This window comes from Phyllostomus discolor, chromosome 4 (assembly GCF_004126475.2).
Source record: "Phyllostomus discolor isolate MPI-MPIP mPhyDis1 chromosome 4, mPhyDis1.pri.v3, whole genome shotgun sequence".
Lineage (NCBI taxonomy): Eukaryota > Metazoa > Chordata > Mammalia > Chiroptera > Phyllostomidae > Phyllostomus > Phyllostomus discolor.
Window position 1 is genome coordinate 56,416,009 of NC_040906.2, and position 20,419 is coordinate 56,436,427.

Consider the following 20,419-nt stretch of genomic DNA (forward strand, 5'->3'; position numbering starts at 1 on the left):
ACTAAAGATGCTTATTATTCCACATACAAATGCCCTTTGAAATAAAATCTCATCTCTTATTCTCACATACTTAAATTACAACCAAGTCTGTTGCACCCTCAAGATGTAGTGCAAAGAAACCGGGAGTCTTCTGAGATTGCCTCATCTCCTTTTGCCGTCGCCTTCACTCCATGACCCATCCTCACAAGAATATTAATTTTTTATGTTTTCTTCTTTCCCTTTCAACTTCATTGAAAAATAACTGACATATAACACTGTGTAAGTTTAAGGTGTAGAACATGTTGATTTGATACACTTATATATTACATAAGGATTAGCACTACAGCAAAACATCCCATAGTTACCGTGGTGTGTGTGTGTGTGTGTGTGTGTGTGTGTGTGTGTGGTGAGAAGAGTTAAGACTTTTCTTAGCAACTTCAAAGTACATAATACTGTAATCACCCTGCTATAAGGTAGATGTCCAGAACTAATTCCAGCCCCTGGTAACCACCATTTCACCCTCTATTTCTGCAAGTTCTGCTTATTTTAGATGCCTCATATAAGTGAAATCATACAGTACTTACCTTTTTCTGTCTGACATATTTCACTTAGCATAATGTCCTCAAGGTCTACCCACATTGTAAATGGCAAGACAGTCCTCCTTATCATAGCTGAATAATATTCCTTTATATATCACACAATTTTTCTTTTGACGCGAGTGTTGCCTTTCAATGTCTTTACACTATCTTAAAACAGATTCATTGAATTTTCAGACTTTAGTGCATCAGATGCAGCCTCCTTATTTTATGCATTAACAAGGATCAGATTAATTGTGATGCTCCAAAACATGTTTAGATTCTCTCACCCCTATTTTAATGTGCTTTTCCCTGTATCTCACAGACAGATTCCAAGTTTCTGACAGTACCTAATGTAGTGCTGAGGGATTCTAACATGAGATCCAACACAATGTGTCTAAAAAACTCTTAATAAAAGCATACAGAGTAACCAGCACATTCACACAAGTGCTCTCTTTTGAGACAGATGTTTTGGAAGGCAACCTGGCACTTGGACCATTTCTAGTTTAAGTACTCTTTGCTCCAAATAATGCTGTCTTTCTAATAGCTCAAAGAAAGCTTGCCAAAAAGTGGTGTTTAAGGAGATGGCCAAGTCATCCTGGCCCTCAAATCTGCTTTTATTCCTCTGAACGCGTGTTTGGGAAAAACAGAGGTTTGAGGTGGGGGTGAAACAGAGACGGGAGAAACAGATGTTAACACAAGAATAATATTAGTAACAGTTTTGGACTTGTGTGCTAGGCACTGTTGTGAAGATTTTACCTGCATTAATTCATTTAGCATCACAAAAATCTCATGAGATACACATTATCATTATATCCATTTAACTGGTGAGGAAACCAAGGCAGAGGAATGTTAAATAACTTGCCTAAGATCACAAACATGAGGACATGCACTAAGTCACAACCTAGATATCTGACTCTACAACTCATGCCCTTAACTGCCATGATAATTACATACACACACTGTTTTGCTATAATTAATACATACTGAATAGTCTGTTGTGCTTCTGTTGTACTAGGTACTAGGTGTATCAGTGCCTAAGACACAAACCTTCAGCTCAAGGGACTAGAGTAAAGAGATGAGAAATCAAGTAAATTTCAATCCAGTTCATGAGGATTTCCTAACTGAGGGTAAACACAGGGTATTTGAGAATATGTAGAAGGGGCACCTAAAGGTGAGGTTGGTGGTGGGGTGAGGAGGAAAGACATTCACGTTTAAGCTTAATTCTGAAGATGGAGTAGCAGTTAGATGAACTAGTGGAGGCAGAAGGCATTCCACTTTGAGCGACGATAGTTTCAAAGACCTCAGGTAATTCACAGCATGAGGTATTCACTGGCCTCAGGTTTATCCAGATGACTGGACTTGTATGGGATCCCTTGTCTTGGTCCATAAGCAAAGAATAGAAAGCATGTAAAGAGCAAATCTTCAGTGAGTAGCTCTTCTGTTCCTCTGCCTTAGCCATCTTACAGGTGATAAGAACAATTCAAGATTGAATTCAATGATCTTTATCGTATTACATACCTATCCTATATATGTGTACATTTATTTATATTGTATTGGAAGGATCTCAAGGGTTCTTGTCTCTGTGCGTGTGTGTGCTCATTTTGTTCAATGATGATACTTAACATGGGACTGTGTGAATCTGTCCAGACTCACTCTACAAAGGAAAAGACTGCAACTTTTTAAAAGCAGATAGAATGGAAATATCTTAGTTTTCCAAATCTATCTGACATACACTGATAAGTATGAGTAAGCAGTTTCCAAAGGCCAACAAAATAAAATCTTTGTGGATCTAAATACACTCGAGGGATGGGACACATTACTGTCAGAATCAGTAAGGTGATTCTGAAACTCTTCTGGGTCAAGTACAAGAGAGGCTCAAATGAAAACAAACTTTCAATCTTTTTTTCTCATATCATGCAATGGGTAAATTCTACTACGAATTTAAATCCAAGGCAATCTTTGGTGAATTAAATGAAAATAATGCAAAATGATTATGAGAGAGAAACAATACTGAAAACATGGACTAAAATGCTAAAAATAAAACACAACAAAAACATGTATTTTTAGCAGTAAAAAGGTACTCTTATTAATAAAATCTCCTTTATATAAACTACCTTATCTAATTTGCAAACAATTTTATGAAGTCTTTTTTTAATAGATGAGAAAATTGGAGTCTTGAGAAGATAGTTAGCCAGAGTCTATCCAGCTACATAGCCAATCAGTGGTTGTACTGAGAATCAGGACTATTTGATGCCAAAGCCTGACCAGGTTTTGCAAGGCCAGTTTGGAGTGAAAACCCTTAGAGTCAAGAACACCTGTTTGCAAGGAAGGACAATGTTGCAGCCCAACTCCCAGGGTCTGTCTCAGTGCTGCGAGGGAGGAGAAAAACGAGCAGTGCGAGCTCCCTTAGAATCAGCTCATTCTGAAATGAAAAATATATGATTCAGACACAGAGAAAAAGAGCTCAGGGAAAAGAAAACGGGAAGTGAGCAGAAGATATGACCACCTCACCAGTTAGTGTTTCTTCTGGTTACTTAATTTGTGGGCACATGGAGATGGCCTTGCTAATAGGAGACACCAGAAGAAGCTGGCCCAACTGACAGCTCCCACTGTCAAACTAGTGTGTTCCTCTCAATTTTCTTGGCTGACTTTTATGCACAAGCCTTGGCCTGCATTTAGTCAGCATAGTATGTTGCCTAATTTTGTAATCACATACTAGTTTTGGTGATTGGATTCATGTATATATTTCCCACTGTAATGTGAACACAATGAGAATAGAGACCACATATGTTTTGCTCACCACTGTATCCTCAGCACCTTGTTAACTGCCACCCCCAAAGTAATTGATTAATAAATATTTTTGAATGAATATTCTTTAAAAAAATCCTCACCTGAGGATGTATTTATTGATTTTAGAGAGAGAGGAAGGGTGAGTGGGGAGAGGGAGAGAGAACGAGAGATAGAGACAGACAGACAGACAGACAGACATTGATCGGTTCACTTCAGATATGCACCCCAACTGGGGATTGAACCCACAACCTTTTGGTGTATGAGATGACCTTCTAATCACCATGCTATATTGCCAGCCACTTTATACTAGGTATTAGAGTTTACATATGCATGACAGCTCTGTCATTTAAGGTACCTCCAGTCTGCTGGGGAGATGACCAGTTAATAAATATGATGTAGCATGGTTAAGCACAACAAAATATATGTGTAAATTATGGAATTAACTGGGAGGAGGAAATGATAGACAAATTAAATGGAAGAGCAGATATAAAGGCCAAAAGCAGAATTACCTTCTTCACATTCTGATTTTATAATCCTATCAAGGACAAAAGCCTTCAAACCAGTAACAGGTGAATACATAGGTTAGGAAGGATGGCATGTGAAGAAGAGATGCGACCGTGAAAGAGCACTCCACCGCTTTATGTAAGGGTCCCTAGACCCAGGAAATCTGTTGTGCAGCAGTGAAAAAGCTCAGTCTAATATCTGTCAAGTCATGGAGAAAGAAATAAAAAAATAGTCATGATGAGAGTGAATTATTTTTTAAAGAGCTAATTCCAGATAATATTCTAGAAGAGATTATTTAAACAGATGGTCTCTGTACACCTGAAAAAGAGAAGAGTGACTACTACGATATTGCTTGGGCTCAGCAGAGAATGGCCATATATCACGTCAGAGTCCAGGTAGAACCTTAACATATAAATATGAAATGTAAAAGCCAGATAAAAGATAAAGCAGAGTGTGTGGTGCATAGAGCCCTGACCCCACGGAACACAGCTGGGAACCACTGATCTAGCCCTGAGATTCTCAGACAGAATTCCTTATGGCCTGCACATGGAACAAAGGAATGTGAGATGAATAATGAGGAGATGGATGGATACACAGATTTTCAGTTAGCTGAACAGTTGAAAATGTGTCTAAAAACAGTGATGCTGAGCTCTTTGGCACAGCCAGGGAGGTGGGAATGAGGGATGTGGCTCACGCACACTTGTCAGCAGCAGTGCCTGGCCTGGCAATGAGTCTCAGTGGAGGCTGGGAGGGGGGTGGTGAAGGCAAAGCTCCCTTTTTGCCCTGAGGATCACTATTCTGAGAGGATATCTTGAACTTGGCCTTGTAATGGGAGGTATAGTTTTAAAATCCTGTCCTGGACGAATACCTAGGAGGCACATTTGATTGCATCTTCAAGTGACAAGATCAGGTTTATTTAAATAAAAAAAAACTTTACTGATTGCTGTACATACACCATATCCAGTATTAAAGAGGATTCTTGCCCTGGAGAGATTACAAAGTTCAATTTACTCATATATAGTAATTCACACCTGCCTTATCTGGGTTTTGTTTGGCTTCTTGTTTTTTGTTTGCTTTCTTTTATTTACTACCAGCTTAACGTGAACAAACAAATTAATCAAGTTCCTGAAGTCTACAGTAACTTTAGTGTATATCCACACATAGGACAGCCACAACTTGGGGCAGGATAATGGAACATCCCTATATGATGGACAGATCCCATCTGGAGTACCGAGTCTAGACCCAGTACCATATTTTGAGATAGACACAAATATCCAGCACTATAACCAGAGAAGGGTAACCAGGGCAATAAAGTGTCTGAAAACCATGCCCTAGGAAGATTAATGAAAAGACCTAGGGATGTTTAATCCTGTAGAACAGAAACACGTGGAACCCTTATAACCTATTGTTAAACACATTTGCATGTCCATCAACACTGCTTTTTAAAAGATTTTATTTTTATTTTAATTTTAGAGAGAGAGGAAGGGAGGGACAAAGAGAGGGAAATATCAATGTGCGAGAGAAACATCATTTGGTTGCCTCTCACATGCCCCCAGCAGGGGGTATGGCCCGCAACCCAGGCATGCCCTGACTAGGAATTGAACTGGTGACCTTTTGGTTTGCAGGCCTGATCTTAATCTACTGAGCCACACCAGCCAGGGCTTCAACATTGTTTTTGAACCCTGAAGGTCTAAAGAATAGGGACAAAATTTATTCTATGTACCTAGAGGGCAGAATTAGTGCCAAAAGGTATAATTAGATGGTAGCAGGTTGGTCCATGTAAAGAACAACTTTCTAACAATTAAAACTGCACAAATGGAATGGGCTACCTCAAAAAGCAGAGTCTCCAGATATTGCAATTAAGTGGCTGGATAGACAAATAAGTAAGTATGTATTTGATCGAAGGAATTCTTGGTTTCATGGTATGAGTTGGATAGATGACCTAGTCACTAAGGTCTCTGGGAAATAAAAGGAAAACATTCATATCATTTGGTTACTCAGTCAAATCTTACAATATAATTCTTTAGTTCATTAGCTGTTAATTGCAAGTGGCAAACTGGAACCAATTTAATTATGCCTCAATGAACTGGGAATGTTTGTTGTTTTGTCACCTCATAGGAATTTTAACAACCAGAGTTTTCCATGAGTATGTGGCTAACATATCACCACAAAAATCACCAGAAGGAATAATAATACCAACATATAAGACCCATAAAGTTTTCATATATTCCTTTATCTTCCCTTCTGGTTTAGACAAACAGTGCGTCCTTTAGCAGTGGCTGATAAGTCAAATAAATCCAACAGTGTGCCAGTAAATATTTAACAGCTGGATGTTTCTCTTAAAAAAGGGGGGTCTGATTGTCGTGTTTGTCAAGTCCCATGGTGTAAATAATACCCCATCATGGCAGATTTTAAGCTACCACTGGGGAGATATGTCATGTGCCCAATACACTTTAGTGAGCACCTTCTGCAACTTGGCTCTAGTACACCACTGGATGCGCCCCACATTTTAGTCAGCAGCATCAGCTGAATTGGTTTCAGACTAAAAAAAATCAATGTTTATTGCATATGAAACATGTAAAGATTTTATTATATATGCTTAATTGTTCCATTTAAATTAAAATACCAGAAATATTATGAAAGAACATGTTCTTAAACATACTCCATTTGCCCAGGGGTGATGGCCCGTCTCTCAGTCTCCACCACTTTGGTTAAGCACATTTTCTCTGTCTTGGTCAAAATAGGTCATGCATATGACATGGCAAATACTTGGGATACTAGTTTCCCATTTGGCGTTGGACTGGGCCTCCCTTTGGGGATGTATTAATGAAGCAAAGGCAGTAAGTATGCTCTTCAGTAATCTCTATGGTGTTCAACAGAGAATGTTTGTAGGGACAAGTGGTGTTAAAAAAATATCATGAGAGTAGACTTTAAACCATTCAGTAAAGAACTGTAGGATGGGGAAATAGTTAAAAAGCATATCCAAAAATTTGGAAAGTATAGGTTTGAGATAATAGCCTGTGTCTACCATCTCGCACAAACCCCTAATCCCTTACATCTCCTGGGGCATGCAGGATCTTTACCTTAAGGTTAGTTAAATTGCAGAACTGTCGAAGGGATACAAGGGGACATGGCTGGGGTGAACATGGAGAACTACATTATAAGTCACTAAATGAATAAAACCCAATCATAAATGTAAGATTTGGGGTAAAGAAGATTTAGATAGAGACTTTTTAAAGGTTGATGATTAAAGGTAGAGTTACCATCTGGCAACTCTTTTTGTGAGGAAAGAGTGCAAACAACCAAGTATTCTTCAAGGAACACGTGACCAAGAAATTGAGAAGAGTGTGTAACTCTGGAAAGCCATTGGAAATGATACCAGATTGAAGGTGGCCTTGATTTCAGAAAGGAGAAGAGCAATTAAGGTTGAAAAGACATTGAGAAGGAGGGGCCAGTCGAAGCTGTGAGAACCTAAATCAGATTTCCTAGAAGAAGGTAGTAGAATCCAGTAAGATATAACACAGAGGCAATTGGAAAGTCAAGGCTCTTTGAAATGTACAGATGGCTGCCTAGTGCATTTTACAGATACGTGTGAAATGTGAATAAAAGGTAATGTAATTGTTCAACAGTGTGGTGCAGAGGATGAAATCTAAGCACTTAATTTGGAATAGAGTATAGTATTAAGATGACTGCATTGATTGCTGTGAAGAGTATGACAGATCTGAATGGGCTTGACAGAGAAAAAGAACTGTGATCTGTAATTTAGGAATCTAAAGGTAGTTATTTCTTTTAGGAGCACGCATTTTATTCAATCAACTTTCTTTATTAATTGTTTTTAGACAATGTTTGGAACAGCAACATCATCAACAATAAGGATGCACTTGAACCTCCAAAATAAAAATAAGTTTGTTTTGCAAATCTAATTGTATATATTTTTTCCTCAATCTATCTATCTCATAATTTAAGAGATGATTTACTAAATAAATTTTACAATGAATAATTAGTTTCTATTCTTAATTTGTTCTCAAAATATTTATTATAAAGAAACATCAGGAAGTGTGTATGTATCTTTTTACAAATTTTCCACTTTAAGGCCCCCCTGGAAGAAGTGCCCTTGTATATACTGGGTGCTCTGTCTGGAACCCAGAGGACACCCTAGAAAGAAATGGAGGCACAGTGGAAAAAGAAACTTCTCTTCACTCTTTTTGGGCTGCTGGTTCTCAGATAAGTAGGAGGGAAACTCGCCAGCCCCAAGCCCAGGGAATTTCCTGTGGTGTTTTTTCTGGGCTCCATCGTGCGGGCTTCGGAAAGGGTTTGTCTTGTCAGATGCTGCTGCCTTCTCTTTATCGCCTCTCATAGGGGACCTCCTCCCGGCAAAACCAAAGTGGCAAAGTGTGTTTTCAGGGATCCTGGCTTTCCTCTTTGGGCTCCTTTCTGTGCTGCTGACCTTCCTGCTGCCCCAATGAAAATAATAAAATCGATTTAGTTGTTTATTTTGCTACTTAACTCAGAGGGGTTTCTATTTCAAAACAAAGGCTATTCATATTAAAAGTATGAAAATTTCAAGTATCAGAGTGAAATTTTTGGACAGCTAATTTTAGATTTTGGGTATCTAAATGAGTAGAATCAATATTCAAAAACCATAAACGTTAATATACTAGATGAATCACAACATAAGGGATCGAGCAAAAAAGAAAAAAAAGAAAGAACTCATGGATATGGACAACGGTGTGGAAACTGCAGAGGGATGGGAAGTGGGTAAAGGTGAAGAAGGTCATAGGAGGAATAAATGGTAATGGGAAAAATACAATAAAAATAATATATGTATATAAGTGGGTATATATATATTTATATATGTATATGTGTGTGTGTGTATATATATATATATATATATATATAGTTTGTCCAAAAAGTATCCAGTAATGTATTGTGAAAAAAGAGACATTTATTAAAGAAGATACAAGCTATAAGAAACATTGTATGGAGGACAATGCCACCTCAGTCGCCTTCAAAGTAGGCACCTTGGGACCTCATACAGTTTTCACAGCCTCTTTTTCACTGTTCAAAACACTTTGCAAAATCCTTTGTTGGAATCACCACCAGCTGCCCCATTATATTTTACTGAATCTCATTGATGGTTGGTCTGAAATTTCTTCCCTTTCAAAGGTGATTCTAATTTTGGGAAAAGACAGAAGTCACAGGGTGCCAAATCTGGGCTGTAGTGGGGTTGAATCACCTGGGTGATTTGATGTTTTGCCAAAACCCTGCATGAGACGTGATGCACAAGCAGGCATGTTGTCATGATGAAGCAGCCAATCACCAGTTGCCCATAGCTGTGGCCTTCTGAATCATCTAAATAGTTTCCACAGAGGAATGTTCAAGCTTAATGCAAAATTTGATGCAGATTCATTGCTCTACGCACTCAGTCATTTTGAATGTAATGACCACACAGTACACATGCTCACTCAACAGCATCTACCACCCCCACTGATTACTACAGTGAAGTCATCACTGTTCACACATGCACACTCCAGTCCACTCTCCTTGGCTGGCAGGTTACATCCACATCACACAAACTGTTCTTGTTATGTTAATAATCACTAGACATTTTCCAGACAGACCCGGTATATGTAAATAACACACATATATGTTACACACACACACACACACACACACACAAACACACACAAGTTTTCCTCCATTAATTCTCCTCAGGCTTTTTTTTTCAGGAAACTGGTCCACATTGCTGTGTTGCTGTGATCTTTTATCAGGTTCATGTGACGCAGGTTTCTGAATACTTGCAGTACAGTTAGGCTAAGATCTAATCACCTTAGAATCCCAGTATCGTCTTGCTTGGTATTCATTTGGAAGAAGTTATGCTATCCAAATAATTTTTGCTTATATCTTCACCAAAAGAGAAAGCTGCATATTTTCACTTCTGCTCCTATCAATGACAAACCTAGACATGACACCCACTGGGATGACTGCCTCTCCAACTTGCAACACTAAGAACGAAGAAAAAGAAGGATCAATAATAGAATGCTATTTTTGCTTCTTTTCTTTAGCTTGTTTAAAAAAAGGTGTAGAAGGAGCTGAATACAAATTATAGTAACAGAATAGATCACTGCCTGATGTGGAGGAAGGTCCCTGCATCGTGTGGCTCCCCCTAACATTCATCACATGTAAAATGTGCTTCAAAGTTCACCATATTAAATCTTCTGGTTTTCAGATAGAATTATAGTTCCCCAGCTGTTAAAAACTACTGCACACAGTACTCAACCTCAGATAGGGACAACTCCCTATAGGTACACAGATTGTCTTTCCCAGTGTCTATAGGGGATCATCAATTAATTTTAGAAGAGGAAGTAATGAGATAATACAACCAGTTTTCTGTTAGTGAGTCAGCTATATAATATGTCTATGCTTCTTTATCTTTAGTTGTACACACAGTCACATAATTTACCTACTCTACCAGGTCTTTGTTAGGATAAAATTAAATAATGCTTATGAAATGCCTGGCAAATAAAAATCACTGAATGAATGTCAGTGATTACTATTTTTCCTCCAGTATTCAAGTTTGAAGAATGACTTCTCTCTTTGGGTAGGGGTGTTGTTGGTTTGCAGTGCATCAGAAAGGCAGTGGGTAGGTTTCAGAAGCAAATCTGAAAATTATTATTAAATTAAGCTATAGGCAAGGCAATCATGAACAACAACAACAACAGCAATGGATTGCTACCAAAAAATCTTAAGGGAATTTCAAGGAAATATGTCAAAAATGCCTCCAAAGGAAATGTGAAACATGCTCTCGGTTGATTGTGTCCAGTTTAATTTAAATAACTGACTTCTTCTGCAACTGGGAGCAAGGCACATACATAAATTGCAAAATGCATGAAAACAGGGTGTTTTGAAACACACATGACACTTCTGCCAATTGACTTTACAATGGAGGCTAAAGGTACAGCTAACAAAGGTATGCTTACGGTGCTTCAGCGATGTAAAGAGTAACCCTTTATAGTAAGTACTCTGGATGACCTCGAAAGATTTTTGTCATTAGATAATGATGGGGGAGAATTTCCTGTAAACTGGTAGGTTGATGAATCGATGTGAATATAAAAAGTGCCTTTGGTTGATGAAAGAAGTTTTCTGAGCTGTGTTTCTCTCGACTTAATCTCTAATATGGCAGAAGAATATGTATCTCTACCTGGATAACTCCCTGACATCTCTTTAAAAACTTGAGATCCTCTAAAAATCAGTATGTCCAAAAGTATCTCATCATCTATCCCTCCCAAAAACTCCCAGCCCCAAGCTTCACCTCTTCTTGCATTCCCTGTCATGTCTTTGTCATAGACAAAGGTACAATCATCCACAACCCACTTTTGTAAGCCAGAAATTTAGGAATCATTTTTTCCTTCCAAGTCCACACATCATCAAAGACTGTTGATTTTACTTCCTAAATTTCTCCCTCTGTCCATCCCTTTTCATCTTCCCTACCATCCGTGTAATCTAACTCACCATTAGCTTTTTCCTGGACTACTGCAATAGCTTCTTACCTGGTCTAATTCCACATGCCACCCCCCACCTCCCACCACAACGTGGCTCTTTCCACTCCAAAAATATTCTCACATCATAGCACAAACCAGACCCCATTATCCCACCATCCACCCCATGCTGAAAACTCTTGAATTATTTCTGATGGTCTTAGGAAGAAGAGAGAAAAGAAATGCTTTAACATGATCTATGAAACCCTATCCCAACTCCTTCATGTCACTCCAATCTTTCTGCCTTAGCCCCAGCCACACCGGCCTCCGTGTGCTCACAGCACTTCCTCCTTCCACAAAGCCGCTCCCGGCCTTCCTGATGCCTGAGCCAACCTTGCCAACCCTCACCGCCTAGTCCTCTGCTCAGGTTTCGGGTCAGTTGCCATTCCCTTGAGGAAACCTTCTTTGACCTTCGGATCACATCAATTCCTTTATACACTTTCATGGCACTTTGCAGCTCTCCTTCATATTACTTAATGAAGCTGTGATCTTACTTTGTGTACATGATTAATATTTTTCTTTCCTATTAATATGTAAGTTCTCGGAGAAAAGGGATCATGTCTATTTTGATACCAGTTTGCCCTAGCCCAAGTATGTCTACAACCTAGTATTGCTCAATAATGCATATTATAGAGTGAATTATGAATAAACAACATTAGGTAAATTTTCCACATTGCTTTCAAAGACACTATACTGTTTTTGCTTAAAAAAAAAAGCCTCAGCAGGCAGTCTGTTGTGTAAAACACCCAGTTTGGCTTGTGAATATAAGTATGAAAATGGTTAACACAACCAAACTGAAGAAAGGAGGTGGGGTTTTGCCAAGAGTGAGTTTCAAATGTCGTTTACCTTTAGTTTTAAAGAGTTCAGCTTTTCCTCCCTGAGGTGTTCTCGTAACATCTCTCGGTGGAGCCTCTCCTGCTCTCTGGCAAATTCGCCGAGAGTGTACTGGCGCACACTGTTGTGGCGGCTGGACATGCCCAGGGTGCTGCCCCCTTGGCTGGGCACACTCGTGAAGCCTTGCCTCCTGGTGAAGTAGTACACGGTGACACAACTGAAATGCACATTCTTTGTCCTCAGCCGCTTCTCCCTTTTGAGAATGGAGGAAGCTGAAAGAGAAAGAAACGATACAGTGAAGACCGAGGGCAGTGATTTTTAGATGAGGCGAGGAATTAGAAACTGCTGCCTGAATCTTTGCCAAATTGTTTCTGACAGGGAGACACAAGAAATGTCATTATCTCAGAGTTAGCACAGATTTCTCTTCCTTTTCTTAAGTCTTTTTCTAGCTGTGGTGGAGGAGACTTTTAAGTCCTATAAATAGCAGTAGTCTAAACAAACTTTTAGGAAAGTTGCCAGTAGCCTATGAATCAGTAGCAGAATTTGATTTTTCATTTCCCCTAACCCCTGACGTTTTGGTTTCATGGTTTTCAAATAAGTTGTATCATACTATAATTAGAAAAGACACACACTACAAACCTCCACATTTTGGATCTTATTTTTATATTGAGGGTGCTTGGCATAAAATATGTGTCTGTTGAAACATTTTAGAAAACTCCAAAAAGCAAAAAAAAAAAATCACAAAAAATGTTCACTGGCACTGTTTAGATATTTTTTACAGTCTAAATCTAAAAAAGCTTTTATTTGATATGAATCTCTCTCACTAGTACAATGAACAGTGGGATTTTCCTCAAGTGTGCACTGAGACCATTGGAAATGCCATGGGATATTTTATGATTAGTTATGGGAACATCAAGATAAACAGAGCATCATGGAGCATGGAGATACACACTGTAGTTGACGGAAAGAAAGTTACACATTGTAACCAGGGGCTTTCAGAGTTGAAAGACATGCTAGATATCATCTAGATCAGCTCTTTTATTTTAGAGTGAAGTGACTTAGGCTTGTAAAATTTGAGGGATTTCTTTTAGTGTAGTTAGTGGCAAAACTAATCTTCAACCTAAAAGTGCCCAGTCTGGTGCTATATTATATGATGTTTCTCCACTAGGTAAGGAAAGATACAATGAATTGAAGAGAAGTATATAGAATCATCCTGTTATGGCCGAATTGTGCTCACCTACCCCCAAAATATGTTGAAGTTCTCACCCTCAGCATCCCAGAATGTAACCTTACTGGGGAATATGGTCTTTACAGAGGTAATCAAGTTAAAGCGAGTTCTTTAGGGTGGGTCTTAATCTAATACGCCGGTGTCCAGGTACAAAGGGAACCTTGGACACAGATGTGCACAGCAGGATGATGTAGATAGCAAGGGAGGGGCCTGTGTGAGGCTGTACAGACATGTGGATTATGCTGCCAACGCCAAGGAATGTCTGGGGCTACCAGAAACTAGAAACGGCCAGGACAGGTTCTTCCCTTACAACTTTCAAAGGAAGTACAGCCCAGCCAATCTTGACTTCGATCTTCTAGTCTTCAGAATTGTGAGGCAAGACATTCTGTTGTTCTAAGCTACTAGGTTGGTGGCATATTGTTACAGCAGCCCTAGGAAAATAATACACATGCTCAAATAGAAAAACAAACAAGAAGAAACAATGAACTGAGAAGAAATCCTTGGATGGCAAAAAATAATATAAACTAACATTTATGGAGTACTTTCCAAGCTCTGCATTATGCAAAGAACTTCACACAAGTTATCTAATTTTATCCATATTACTCCTTCGGTTGCTACTACCCATGTCTCCACTTTGAGGAAACCAAGTGACCAAAGGTTAAACAACATGGCCAACCTTCGTCCCTAAAACCAGGGACGAAGTTGGGATTTATTCTCTAGCCTAGGATTTCAAACATCATGTCACAGAGAGAGTCGAAGCCACTCCAAGGGAACTGCACGGAGCTGAGAGATGTTAGCTGCTGCTGTCTTTGAAGGTGATTTTGACTTGTAAGATTGAATAAGCAATTAAAAAAAGAGACTACATATCACTTTGGCTTTACATAAAAATCTTTTTTTATGTGAGCTCAAGGTTTTATTTCCTCATTCTCCCACCCTGCCCCATAAAATATTCAATTCAACAGAGAGGCTGCTATGGCTGATCTCATTTCACAGATTTGTTTATTCAGTAAGTACAGACCAAGGGCCTACTACGTGCCAGGCACTTTCTAGATGACTGGATACACTGGCGAATAAACCAGATGGTGATCCATGACCATGAAACTTTCATTTCTAGTGATGAGAAGCTCAGACAGAATGAACAGACTCCGAAGAATACAGAGTGAGAGAAATATGACATTCGGGCAAGAATTTACCTTTCCCAACTTCCCCTCCTCTCTACTGTTATACTTCTCCCAAGGAGATTGCTAGAAAGTAAATGCTTTCAAACGTGTACGTAATTCTCCCATTTATAATATTTATGCGTATGGTCACTGCAACGTGTACTTCTGGCGGCAGCGAGAGTTTTCAACTTTGATTTAAAAGCTCTGATCTGCTTCATAACTGTATGTTTAAATCATCTCAAAAAAGAGAAGAATTTGTAAAAAATGTAAAAGATCACCATAGAAAGAAAAATTCAACAATCTGTCTAAGTAATCTGGCAACCTCATCTGTCACCCCTACAGTAGGCTAGAGCTTTTCTGGTTTGGGGTGATAACCTGCAATCTTTACGCACTTGATGTCATAAAAATGATGTCCTTAAGCCATTATCTTTCAAGGCCATACATTTACAGATAAGAAAAAAATTAATGTGCTAATTTAAGATAATTATTGTAAACACCTCTGACAATTTTATTACTTATTTCTTCTCAGACAATTCACAGTACTCTAGACAAATTTCCTTCTTAAAAATTTATTTAGATCTTGTACCTATATTTTTAGATTATGAGATGAACACTTCAACCTTCTGCATTAATGTATTGCCCCACCATTTCCTGAAAAGCAGGTTATCCTTTTCAAAAAGTCGTTTTACAGAGGATTTTCTAATAGCAGAGCAGGGCCCTTCACCTGGGCTCTTGTTGTTGCCAACATTATCAAATTGTGCTGGGATTTGTTCTGCTTCCTACCGCACTAGGGTTTGCAAAGTCAAGCCTGTGCTTATGCTGGTTTTAGCATTTGCATATTATAAATAGCACTGCCAAAAGGATAATTGAAAAGTCTACAAAATATTTTTAGACGGAAGGCTTTGAAACCTGTAAGACCAACCTTAGGAGGCACCTTCTGATTGAATTGGAACACTAGAATAGTCTTTCTGGGCTATCTTCTCCCTCCAGGCCCCAATTTGACTAACATCACAAAATGAAGCCATAAAAAAAGACTCTGTGTTCTCCAAGCCTGGGAAAAACACACAGATTCACTCAACACATCTGCCTTAGGGAATCTGAAACTTCCTCATTGTACCTATCTAATAATTTGTGCCCTTTGCAGAACGATTGAACTCAACTTTATGTCTCTAGAGAGTTTAGTTAGTGTTCAGTTTACTACTGTGAGGTCAAGAGCAAGAAAAAAGTGGGAGGAGAAAGTGTTTCATCATTGCTCTAAAGAATAATTAGTCTGTTTTCATGCACAATACTATTTTTTTGTGTGTCTGCATCTTTCCGACCCCTTTTCTTTTATCCCATTCACAGTTACCCACCTCCCTTCCCGGAAGCAGAAGTGTCTAATGCAATGGTACTTTATATACACTGCCTAGGACACAGCTCTTGGGAACACCATCATGGTTACCACATTAGGGCATACTGGTGTTACCATAAAATGATCATATATTATGGAGATGATGTTGATCTTTATGAATTAAAAAATAAATTGTACAGAGTAACTGATATTAGTTTATCTGTAGAAGTTATACTCCCCAAAAATGCTTTAGAAATGAATGGAAAAGAAAACTGGGAAACTGACTCACTCACAATGCCAGGGTATGAATTTAATTAAACTAAAATAATCTGTACCATAAATTATGTATCAAGTTCATGGAAGGGAATTAAAAATGGAAGCCAATACTAGAAATGGGACCATTGTGTTTCCAGGGCCATCTGGGTGAGCCAGTGTTCTGATGACTCCAATGTTCTGAATATTCTGATCGCACAGAAGAGAGGGGGATATCAGGGTAGCAGAGTTGACTTACATCAAACTCTATGAAAATTCAGCTGATTTTGTTCCATTTCCACTCATAGACCAATCTGTTTATATAAATTGGAATACACTTTCAACTCAATAAGACTGATGACTTGACTCATTCACTTTATTTCTTACTAAAAATTATCAAATGTGTTCTAAATTTATACTTTAGCTATTAGTGAATGTGGTTAGCGTGTATCATGTCATCCAAAACTGCCTTCTCTGCATGTACAGGGACCATCGTAGACCTGGGCCTGTCAGGTTGAGGGCCGGATTCCAGACCATTGATGTTGCCACAGTGCAGCCACCCTGGATCTCACGCTGGCACAGCACGCCAGTTACCCTCAGTGCAGGCCTGTTCCTTTTTGTGCCCACAACTATCAGTGGCTCCCTGGATTAACTGCGAAGGCAGACAACAGTAAACAAAGCCAAGTATTTTGGCACTAATTTTGGCACATCAAAATTGAGAGTTTGTGATCCAGACTGATGTTAAACAGGGGCTAAATTATGGAAAATATTCTCAACTCTACTATTTGGGTCTAAAGTCAATAGTACACTTCTCTCTCCTATGCATTATGCACAAAAGGAAAACATCAAATGATTTTTAAATCTATATTTGGAGTTTATTTTTTATTTATCTGGGAGAAATTTAGTACAAGCAAACTGAGATCTGGGAGAAATTTAATACAAGCAAACTGCGGTTGCTGAAATTAATTTGTTCATCTTGGTAAAGCCTGGGCTATTAAAACTTGTGTTTTTAAAACATACTGACCAAATTAATCGGGGCTCTGAAAGTGTGCATGTTGCTTTTCACCTTTTGAAGAATACACCAAGATCAAATAAGACTTATGAAGTATTTAGGTATAGCTTACAAACCAAAAATCTAGTTTCATCAGGACATACTTAACCTAGATATTAGCCTAATAGCTTAGATAGTAAGTTAGTTTCCAATGGTTAAAATTATTAAGATGTTTAAGAAATTCTTAATCTTAACAAGGGACTTCTTCAAATTTCCTTTCATCATATTCTCACATTTTATCCACGTTGACATGATTGTCAGGGTTTGCTCCTCTTGATGAGGGTGTTGCCTACATGGTCTCAGATCTTCACTGTAAGTAAGGAGCGAAAATCTAAGAACCCAGAAACATAGTAGTGGTTCCTTTCAAAATGAAGTATAGTTTGCTCTTGAAAGCAATTCATCCTTGTTTTAATTGTCCTCCTTGTCTGTTGACTTACACCCTCAAGTTTCCTGCATATCATTGCCCCAATTGTGTCTTTTGTTGTTTTGCTCAAATGAGGCGTTTAGGACAGTTGTAAGTCATCACAGTGGGAGAGATGCCAAAAGACTGGTCCTCTTGGGGCTTGGGTGAATGAGAGGCAAAATAAAAATAAAGGCTAATTGGGAATATGTGCTTTCCAACCATGCACAAAATCCAAATTACCTAAAGTATGTAATGTAAAGTGATCTATTACAAAGGTTCCATTGTTTTATAGTCAGTGATGAAGGGTATAAAACACACACAAACAATCACACACCACAGAGACTCTCCCAAATGCTGGACATGTTATACCTAATATTTTGGAATTAACGTGTTTCGCAGTTCCAAAAATGTACTGAGACAGAGTCAGTAATCAAAAGGAAATGTCAGCATACACTAAATAGCAAATCAGGAACTATTTTTTTCTTCTTCTATTGACCTTATTACTGTGAAAATAGCATTAAAAACAAAAGATCAAAGAAAAATAAGTCTTACCCATAGCAAGACTTCTGGTGTCAAGTCCACATTTATATCGAGTTCCTTACAGTGTGAATTATACCTCTAAATGCTTTTGAAATTGTAGCACATCTCTCTCCTCAGCCTCTAAACGTCACTCTTCCCTATCTCAAATCAACCAGCCAACTTATCTACTAGATAGTAAAGCAGCAAATAGATGATCCCGTATAAAATATGACAAACATACATAAGAACCAGTCACCAATCTGATTCCAGGTCTTCTGTAGAGAAGGAATAGTTTTATAATTCATAGAGAAAATTAGGTAGTTTAACCATTTGGCTGTATTTTTCATTCTAAGTTCAAAATGTTCAAGATGCATCGCCGTCCAGACTAATAACATCTTTCCTGCATTGCAACTTCTGAATGAAATAATTTAAGATGAGACCCTTTTGTTTAAGTCACTAATTTATAAAAACAAAACCAAAAATAAAACCCTCTCATATAAGACTGTGTGAAATAATAAGTATTCTATCAAGAAATGTACAAATAATGCCTATGAATTTAAACAAAAAACCTTAGCAGGAATAGAAATAATATAAAAGATGACCATTGAGGTTGAATGACTAAAGCTTTGTTTTGGATCATAAACATGCATGTCACGTCGGCATTCGTTCCGTCTGTTGGTTACAACCCACTGGCGAGCGAGAGCTGCATGGAGGAACAGCTCTCTCCTGAATCTCTCCAGACAGCACCAAGCCAGGCTGCTCAGCACACTGCAAGCTGAATTTGACATTAATAGCAGAATCAACTATTTGCAATTCTCAGCTTGAAAAAAAATAAGGTTTACCACCCAGGATTTTGATGTCCATTTAGAAAGCTGCGTATAAAAATCAAGTGTAAACTTTGACCCTCCAGCTTTGATGTCATAAATAATCAAAATGATTAACTCATAAAGAGTAACCATTTTCAGAACTAGTTATTTTTCATCCACACATTTCTACTTGTGAAAAGTGCTCCCTACACTTTCTAATTCTTATAAGTAATCTTTGGAAAAAAGGTGGGGAGTAAAGGGAGTCATTTTGTTTTTACACTTATTGGGACACAAGGAATAAATACTATGTTTTAATGTTATAAAATTGAAATTGAGAAACTGAAAAAGCAAAAATGAAAAAAGAAAACATGTTCTTTTACATATAATATGTAACAAGTGCTAATTGACTTAGCACTAGTCCTCCTCCCTCTTACACTAAATTGACGTTCCCATGAAATGTGATATGACTGCAGAAGGTCCTGGCCTTCCATGGAACATGCAATTAACATGGGCGATGGTGAGTCGTTAAACTAAAACAAGTTTAGATTAAACTATAGATTAAAATAGTATGACTGAGTGATCTACTGATTTTCATTCTAATTCTCCTTTTTCATCACTTCATCCAAATTTATAGTACTAGGCATCATGAATTTTGGTGTTCCAATTCTGTGTTTGAAATGTAGTCTTCTTTCTGCCTCAGTTTTTGTCTTTATGTGACGTATCACTTAAATAAAGCTTACACATTAAGAGCCTTGAGCAAAATATTTTGAAACACAATGTAATATTAAAATATTTTGCTAAATCTAGACCCTGTATTCTAATCAGTTCTGCCCAAAGCAGGCTCGTAGTTGATAACTGTTTGCCTGCTCCATGTATACTCATATATCTAGACATCTGATATGATTGCTGGTAAGAACCATTTCACAGAATTTTGATCACTGTTACCAGGTCTTTAACTTTTCACACTATGTACATTTCTTTAGATAACATTAATCTTTCCCATGGAATCCTTAAGGTTTCTACAGTTACTGTTAACATTTACATATGGAACACACATAATTACTGAGATATTTTATTGTCTTTTTACTTTAAAAAATGCTTCTTTGTTGTAAGCATATCATGGTACTAATGAATTAGAGAAAAATATTGTTCTGACCTGATACAGGGAAAATGATAAATTGTGAAAGAATATAATCAATTAAAATCTGAATTCTAATACTTGCTAAGATCCATTATACAGATAATCATAATGAGCATCTGCATTTTTCAGTTCCTGCACTAGTATTTTCAGAATTATGTTTATCTACCTCACAGGACTATTATCAGTGATACTGGTAATTACCTTTATAAAATGCCTTAAGAATCACAGATGGAAAGCATTACATATGCAGACTACTATCTTGGTGATGCTGTTAAACCAAATAAAAAGTGTGAGAAAATAAGTACC

At 38.0% G+C, this 20,419-nt stretch overlaps 1 protein-coding gene across 3 annotated transcripts in view; it reads right to left on the bottom strand.

Moving 5' to 3' along the window:
* Positions 1 to 20,419, bottom strand: part of CSRNP3 (cysteine and serine rich nuclear protein 3) — a 198,359-nt gene that overhangs the window by 14,159 nt on the left and 163,781 nt on the right. For all 3 annotated transcript variants that reach the window (XM_036023371.1, XM_036023373.1, XM_036023372.1), the window contains one exon: positions 12,236 to 12,495. In XM_036023371.1, coding sequence (XP_035879264.1) covers positions 12,236 to 12,495 — 260 coding nt within the window. The remainder of the gene's footprint in view (positions 1 to 12,235; positions 12,496 to 20,419) is intronic.